The following is an 8,959-nucleotide window of genomic DNA, read 5'->3' as shown; positions in this document are numbered from 1 at the left end:
TTTTTTTACGGGGCTGGCCCGCCGCCGCCGCCTGCTGACAGTTCTCCCTGCGGGAGGAGCCGCCGCCGGCGCGGGAGGAGCGCGGGAGGAGCGCAGCCGCCGCGCGGCAGCCATTGGCCCCGGGACCAAAAACTTTTAAAAGTAACATCCAGATGTCTCTCCAGAAGGGGTGGACCAATTTAGACTCTCATTAACATAGTCCAAAACATCTATTTCCTCCATGGAATGATTTTCAGACAAGTCTCTACTGCTGGCCTGTTCTTCTCTGAACCGAGCATGCCATTTCAGTCTGGGGACTTCAGTGAATGGAGAAGCCTTCTGGGGTATTTATATCATTCTCAAGTACCTGAGAGGGTAGCATTCAGAGAATGATTAGCTGTGTGCACTGTGAAGTCAGTAAAGGAAACCACATGTAAACGTGGTGTATCTTTTGTTCAAAAGAATTTCCTGACAGTGGAATTACCAGGTATCAAAATAGTTTAGTTAGGTAAGTTGTTCACTGAGGTCTTAAAAATAGACAAGAACACCTATTTCTGGGAAGGTCTATGTATGGGCCTGGCTTGGAATCTTCTTCAGGATCTTCATATTTCTGAACCAAGGTAGGAAAGCTGTTTTACAGCCGTGTTTTGTTTCTTTCAATGTTTAAATGGATTAAATTCTGATGAATCCCGCATCCCAGGGAGCAGAGAAATCCAAGCTTATCTCAGTCATGGTTCCTAGGGAGCATCTCATTACAAGTTAATGATTTTTTTTAACCAAATAGCTTGTTTTTAAGGAAAGAAGGGGTTGGAAAGATCTGGAAACTCACCACTAGGAAATGACTGATTAGAGAAATGGCACCTCAAGACTTCCTGCCTGGGATGTGAGTCTACAGTATGATTTTGGAAAAGGAGAAGAAGGGAGGAAAGATGCAGAGAAACTAGAAGAATGAGCTTGGCTTTCTTCTTAGAAGTAGCAGCCAAATAGCTATCCTGCTAGTGACAGGACAAACTAAACCAAAACTACCTGCAAAGAAATCCGTAGAGACAGAGAGCACACTGCTGATTGCCAGAGGCTAGCCTGGGCACGGGGAATGAGGAGTAGCTGCTTAAGGGGTAGCGAGTTTTCTTTTGTGGTGATGAAAAAAATTTTTTTTGGCACTGGATAGAGGTACTGGTTGCACAACATCATGAATACACTGCTGCTGCTGCTAAGTCTCTTCAGTCGTGTCCAACTCTGTACAACCCCATGGGTGGCAGCCCACCAGGCTCCCCCGTCCCTTGGGATTCTCCAGGCAAGAACACTGGAGTGGATTGCCATTATACTAAATCCCACCAAATTGGTCAACTTTAAAATAGCCAATTTTGTTATGTGAACTTCACTTCAGCTTTTTAAAGGATGCATTTGTTTTAAAAAATGTATATGAAACTACCTTAAAAGAAATGTTCTGTCAAGCTACTCCGAAGTTCTGCCTTTCATACAAGCACACATATGCAGAGGTATTGACCAGAAAAGAGAGAAAACAAATTAAACAAAAACAAAACCGCTAGCCCCAAGCATGTGGCATGTCAAGTTAAAGCTAAAGGACAACACACAGGTCATACTTAGGTGGTCCTTTCACAGACATCCTGGGGGGCGGCTCCTGAGGAAGCCGGGACCTCACTCTCTGTCCTTTGTCCACTTTTCAGAGAAGGATACAATGCCTGGCGAGACACATCCAAACCTACTGAAATCCTCACCAAGCTCTGCAAAGACAACAAGCTGGATGGCCCCTACTTCCGCCCTGGGGAAATACAGATAGGAAACCAGGTCTTTTCTGGAAAAACAACCTTTACCAAGGAGGACACGGGTAACTCCCCACAGTGTATCCTGCTGAAGTGGTTCTTCTTTTGAAAAGCCTGCTTTCAGTGGTGTTGATGACTGAAGGCAATGGTCATCTACTGTAAAATTAATGCATGGAAAAGTACTGAGGAGGATGAAGATCACTTGTAATCCCCAAATTCAGAGATAATGATGGTGCATGGTGGTATATTTCTTCACAGTGTGTGTGGGTGTGTGTGTGCGCATGCAACATGCCACATTTTTACATAATTTTAAATATGCTATATATATGGTACATTAATATGCCATATATATATATAGTTTTGTACTCTGCCTTTTCTACTTCCAATAGATTATGACAATTCTCCTCTGTTCTTTGAAACTATCTTTGATAATCTTCTATTTTATGGCTGTGACATTTCCATTGTGTCCATTTTTATGGTGTCACTTAATGCTTCCATGAACCTCCTTACACATATTTTTGCATATTTCTGATGAGTCTACAGTACATATCATAGAAGCAGAATTGTTGTGTCAGAAGATAGACAATACCTTAAAATGAATATTATATAGAATAAATACTTGGACACAACTCAAATTATCCCCATAAGTGTTACACCAACAACTCTCCTTTTCCAACACCAAGAAATAGATTTTTCCATATGAGCAACATAGAACATATCAGGAGGACTCCAGAAAGCCTTTCATAAATTTAGGATGAGAAAAAAAATCCCCTTTAAGGATATAAAACAATTCCTGTACTATCACACCTATCCATTTGATGCTTAAAGATTACCCATATATGGTGCAGTGCTTCTGATGCAAAAGCCCAATTACGTACACGCTACAGGGTGTTCCGACACTCTGTCGATCCCACCACTTTAATGCCAAGATTTCTTTTTATCTTGTTGTTTTGGTCCCAAGAAATTCTAAGAGGTTTTCCTCATGCAGAGTTATTGATGTCTAGTATATTAACGATATAGATGAATTTCAGTGAGAAAAATACTTTTTCACAATAGACTCTATTAAGCCAATTTAGTCCCTTGGTCACTGTTCTACATTTCATGATTAAACAATTTATTTGCCCACCAAAAACCTGAAATTATGTTCATCAAGATAAGTTCTTGACTGATTAAACTTTATGACAAAGATTTAATTCATCGATTACTTGTTCATCCCTATTGACTTCTACTGACTATAATTATTGTTGTTGGAAGATTCTCTTGGTAGCCTTTTATTTCTTTGGTTAAACCAGGTTCAACTTTTCCTATGTCAAATTTGGCCATTCTAAGGTTTGTCAAGAAGATTTTATTCTTTCAACAATTTTTGTCTTATTTGGCAAGTATTTTTTCTACCAATAGTTTTTTATCATGAATTACCTTTTTAAAAAATAAAGTGATAGATCAGAGAATGTTTTCCCTGAGCAGGTGCTGGTAGGAGTGAGAGATCTCAAGCAATAATGAGAAGAGTCATAAGACGTCAATGAGCACATGTTATGTCTATTTCACCACCTTGTTTAGGACCACTCTGATCCCCCGGGCCCTCTCCCACTACAGTGTTAGCAAATAGCTTTATGTCTCCAGAAAAAGTACCCTCTCTTATCCCTTGAAGCCAAGTTTGTAAGTCATAGACTGAAGGAGTCTGATTCAAGGGGTGAAGCGAGTCCTGTACTCCCAAGACCCTGACTGTGCTGAGTCCTCTGGTCAACCCGTCTCATTTCCCAATCTCTTAACTTTTTTTCTTAATTAATTTTTTAAATTGATGTATAGTCGATTTATAGCATTGTGCCAGTCTCTGCTATATAGCAAAGTTGGTAAGAAAAGCCAGGTCTCTGCTATACAGCAAAGTCTTTCCTCAGTTATACATGTATATATATATTTTAAAAATTCTTTTTCATTATAATTTATCCTGGAAGATTGGCTATAGTCCTTTGTGCTATACAGTAGGACCTATTCTAAACATAATGGCTTGCATCTACCAAACCCAAACTCCCAGTCCATCCGCCTTAGCCCCCTCCCCCTTGGCAAGGGGGAAGATCACTTGGCAAGATCACAAGTCTGATCTTTACGTCTGTGAGTCTATTTCTGTTTCATAGATAGATTCACTCTCTCAGCTTTCACTCTCCTTCCCTCTCCCACCACTCTACTCCCACCTCTTTCCATTTTATTTGTCCTATTTCTTTTTTGCTATCTCTTCTCTCTACCTGTATATTTTCTCTCTACTTGTATGTTTAAATAAACCTTTCAAACACTTTCAGGGAGTGTTTGAAAATGTATCTGACAGTTCATCACTGTCCCCTTACAGGAACACGCATCTGACAAGTCTCTGTATTTTTCTCTCTTCCATGCAGATGAGACGGTGGAGTCGTATGAGCACTTGGCCCTCAGGGTTTTACACTCTTGGGAGGATATTCCAGAGGTTGGGTGTAGGCTGGTTCCTGAGCACATAGAAACACGGCCACTGTACCACAAGGATAAGCCCGGAATGGAGCAGGTAGTGGCCAAGAAATGTTCATCCCCAACAAATGAGACTTCTGCCCTAAAAGTTAATCTTGTTTGTGCCATATAGTAATGGCTCCCAACTAGGGACAGTTTTTCTCCCTCCTAGCCTGGACATTTAGCAGTGTCTGAAATATCAGTATTTTGGGTTGTCTCAAGTGGGTGAGGGTGCTACTGGCTTCTAGTGGGAAGAGGCCAGAGATGCTGCTGAACATCCTATTTTGTACTGGGCAGCCCCTCACAACAAAGAATTATTCAGCCCCAAGTGAATGTTAAGATTGAGAAACTCTGCCCTAAAATCAGAGTTGGATTTATTGCTCTTTCCTTTTTATGATTTGAGTAATCAAATTCTTTCAGAAGAATATTGACATTTAAGAAAGTTCAAAACCCATTTGATGTACCCAAGAACTTGTCCAAAATCTATCAGTAACCACACATCCCAGTAGTTTTCCCAGAGGGGCAATAGATGGAAGCTTACCTTGAAGAATTAGCAAAAACAAGCTGTGTGGAAGATAACTAGAGATCTGGGTTATGAGTTGGAAGGGAAAAGAAAACTTTATTAAGAAACTTTTAATGTCCTAGACTCCTTATGGAAATAATATCACTCAGTTAGGATAACCAAGGATATATTTATCCATATTATGGCCATTTTGAGAGTAAAAGAGGTCATTATTAACAATTAAGCTGCTACAAAGGGCCCACGCCAAGGTTTTCCTAGACAAACAGAGGTGTAGGGGTCACCTAAGCCTTATTTCTTAATAGTGCCTCATGATGAAATTATTATGATCCTTACTTTTAAGAAATTGTGGTTAGGAGAGTTTAAGTAACTTGCACAAAGTTACTCAGCTGGTAAACAATCTGCCTGCAATGCAGGAGACCCCCGTTTAATTCCTGGGTTGGGAAGATCCCCTGGAGAAGGGATAAGCTACCACTCCAGTGTTCTTGGGCTTCCCTGGCGGATCAGATGGTAAGGAATCCACCTACAGTGCATGAGACCTAGGTTCAATCCCTGGGTTGGGAAGATCCCCTTGAGGAGGGCATGGCAACCCACTCCAGTATTCTTGCTTGGAGAATCCCTATGGACAGAGGAGCTTGGCGGGCTACAGTCCATGGAGTTCCAAAGAGTTGGTCATGACTGAGCAACTAAGAACAGCACAACACAGAGCTGGGATTTAACCCAGACAGCTTGAGTCCTTAGTTCTGTCCCAGCTCTGAATTCACTCACTGTATAGTCTGGTCAAAGCAAGTGAGCTTGACTATAATGGGGCAGGAAGACCCACACTGCTATCCCAGGCATGGTGGAATATAAACCTGGTGATCGCATGTGTGTGGGTGTCTGAAAAGAATACACTTTTATCAAATGTAGAAGCTTATGGTTATTTCTTAAGATTTACTCCCAGATCTTTGAAATCTTTTGGTTACTGGTATCCCTCATTTTCGGAGAAGGCAATGGCACCCCACTCCAGTACTCTTGCCTGGAAAATCCCATGGATGGAGGAGCCTGGTGGGCTGCAGTCCATGGGGTTGCTAGGAGTTGGACACAACTGAGTGACTTCACTTTCACTTTTCACTTTCATGCATTGGAGAAGGAAATGGCAACCCACTCCAGTGTTCTTGCCTGGAGAATCCCAGGGACGGGGGAGCCTGGTGGGCTGCCGTCTCTGGGGTCGCACAGAGTTGGACACGACTGAAGCAACTGAGCAGCAGCAGCAGCAGCCCTCATTTTGCCTGTCAGATGTGGCTTCTTGGTTAAAGATGAACATTAATGTCTGTTGCCTGGAAAAGTCCATGGACAGAGGAGCCTGGTGGGCTACAGTCCAAGGGGCTGTGAAGAGTCAGACACAACTGAGCGACTGAGCACATAATGTCTCTTTAGAGACCCTAGGAATATAATCCTTCATTGAATTGGAGTGGGTAGCCTATCCCTTCTCCAGAGTATCTTCCCGACCCAGGAATCGAACTGGGGTCTCCAGCATTGCAGGTGGATTCTTTACCAACCGAGCTATCAGGGAAGCCCAGAATTGGTTCATCACTTCCCAAATACTAGCTCTTTGCTTACATTGTTCCTTCCTCTGGAAATCCTCCTTTTGTCCCCCTAGCCAAAGCTCCTCCTTCACCCAAATCCTACGAATCCTCCCCACTCTGTTGATAGCCCCACTTACTTCATATGAAATCTTCCCTGACCATCCCAGCCTTTGCTGATCACTCACCTTCTTGCCTGAGCTGACAGAGCACTTAGAGTACATACAACAGAGCTGAACGTAGAATCCACTGGCCCTTCTTCCCACCTGGACTTTCAGATCCCTTGAAACAGGGTAAATTTTGGTGTATGGAGTCCAGAGCAATGGATGGAAGGTCCTGTTCTATCACTAATTAGCCACAGGACTTTGGATAATTTCTTTGATTTCTCTGAACCTTACTTTCTTATGGCTAGGGGTAAGCATTGGTGGAGCTAGTGGATGTTAAGATACTTTGGAGGCAATGAAGCATGATACTTCTGACAGATAGTAGAATCTCTGTTATCCTTAGGGGTTGGTAAGAAAAGCCAGGTCTGTATAGAGTCAGCAGATAAGATTTGAATCCAGGCCCTGCTATATATTGCCTGTGTAAATACATGCAAGACACTTCTCATCTGCCAAGTAGGAATTTCTACCTAGTGGAGATATTGGAGGAATTAATGAGACAATGCTTTCAATTGCTCAGGGCTGCATCTACCACATAGTAGGTGCTCAATAAGGTTTGCCCTTCTCTTGATATATGCTCCAATTTTTAATAAAAATGTAAGTTCTGTCTTTGTCAACAAATATTCTAAATACAGTATGGATAATATTATTATATTATATTATATTTACCTAATAACTGTTCCTAGTAAAGTGAAAGTGTTAGTGTCTCAGTCATGTCTGACTCTTTGCGACCCCATGGACTGTAGCACACCAAGATCCTCTGTTCATGTAATTCTCCAGACACAGATACTGGAGTGGGCTGCCATTCCCTTCTCCAGGGGATCTTCCTCATCCAGGGATCGAACCAGAGTCTCTTACGTTTCCTGCATCGCAGGCGGATTCTTTACCATCTGAGCCACCAGAGACTCAACCCTAGTAAAGGCATCTGTTAAAACTGTGAATGGTCAGTGTCCATGTGGTAACCACACTTTCCCCAAAAAAGCTAGAGTCTTCTTTTCTTCACAAGGGCCGTCTGCAGATGTGGGTGGATATGTTTCCTGAAGATATGCCTCAGCCTGGACCTCCTGTTGACATTTCTCCAAGGAAACCCAAAGGGTAAGTAGTTGCAGCCTCATCTTCAAGGAAATAAACCATGGTGCAGACTAAAAGACCTGGTGTCTGACACATTACACCAATCAGCTGACACCTGACAATCATGCCTGACTTTCTACCTGGTCAGTTACATCAGGAGTGGTGGTAGTAATAGTAGCAATGGGGATGGAAATAGTGGCCCCTGTTTTATGGTAAGAGCCCTGAGTGTCAACATTCTTCCACATCCAAAAAATGTTGGTTGATGGAAGGAGGATCTGCTCAGAGAAATTCATATTCATGATGATTCCAGCTGGGACACTTGGTTTTGATGGAACGAAGACCTTAAGTCTTAATATTTTGAACTTGGTAAAGTCGAAGAAGCTTATAGACTCAAAGCAATACCAGAATCACATAGACACCAATCGACTCAACCTCCAGGGTCTTCAACCTACGTCTCCCTTCTCTTATCCCAGGTATGAACTGAGAGTAACCATCTGGAACACAGAAGATGTCATTTTGGAGGATGAGAATATCTTCACAGGACAAAAATCGAGTGATATTTATGTTAAAGGGTAAGATCATCAGCAAACTCCATCCACCCTTTCCTTCTCCTGTTCACCCTTTAACCCTCAACCAAACTATGCCTCATGGAAGGCATTCCACCCACACCTCCCAAAGGAGGCTTTCTTACTCACCTTGTTAGAGAGGTCACTTTCTTTGCCAAATATTTGGTCATTTTACTAAGAATGATTATCTCATGAAATATTTTTGTGAGAAAAGTTTGTTTATATGAATGTCTCTTCCTGTTAAATGTTGAATGCCTAAACTTTTTGAATGACATTCAAAATATATTTACACCAGCAGAAAGTAGTGAACTATAGTGCTATTGATGAAAAATTAAGTGTTAAGATTATAAGCATGCATGCTAAATTGCATCAGGCATGTCTGACTCTTTGCACCCTATGGACTGTAGTCCACCAGGCTCCTCTTTCCATGGGATTCTCTAGGCAAGAATACTGGAATGGGTTGCCATTCTCTCCTCCAGAGATCTTCCCAATTCAGGGATCAAACCTGAGTCTCTTATGTCTCCTGCACTGGCAGGCAGGTTCTTTACCACTAGCACCAGCTGGGAAGCCCACGGTGACGTGAAGATTGCTCAGTTGTGTCTGATTCTTTGCAACGCCCATGGGCTACACAGTCCAAGAAATACTCCAGGCCAGATGCTGGAGTGGTAGCTGTTTCCTTCTCCAGAGGATCTTCCCAACCCAGGGATCAAATCCAGGTCTCCCACATTGCAGGTGGATTCTTCACCAGCTAAGCCACAGCCTAACACAAAAGTTGAAATTTATACCTTTTCATTTGCTACTTTGATAAAAAAAATTTTATCAGCCTAGGACCTAGGAAACT

The 8,959-nt window shown here is 42.3% G+C and overlaps 1 protein-coding gene across 1 annotated transcript in view; it reads left to right on the top strand.

Annotated features, from left to right (window-relative positions):
• Nucleotides 1–8,959, top strand: part of FER1L6 (fer-1-like family member 6) — a 175,416-nt gene that overhangs the window by 147,841 nt on the left and 18,616 nt on the right. The window contains exons 35-38 of the mRNA XM_010839005.1: nucleotides 1,668–1,828; nucleotides 4,151–4,293; nucleotides 7,488–7,576; nucleotides 8,026–8,124. Coding sequence (XP_010837307.1) covers nucleotides 1,668–1,828; nucleotides 4,151–4,293; nucleotides 7,488–7,576; nucleotides 8,026–8,124 — 492 coding nt within the window. The remainder of the gene's footprint in view (nucleotides 1–1,667; nucleotides 1,829–4,150; nucleotides 4,294–7,487; nucleotides 7,577–8,025; nucleotides 8,125–8,959) is intronic.

Source organism: Bison bison, unplaced genomic scaffold (genome assembly GCF_000754665.1).
Source record: "Bison bison bison isolate TAMUID 2011002044 unplaced genomic scaffold, Bison_UMD1.0 scf7180017864108, whole genome shotgun sequence".
Classification (NCBI taxonomy): Eukaryota; Metazoa; Chordata; class Mammalia; order Artiodactyla; family Bovidae; genus Bison; species Bison bison.
This window is presented reverse-complemented; position numbering and strand designations above follow the sequence as displayed.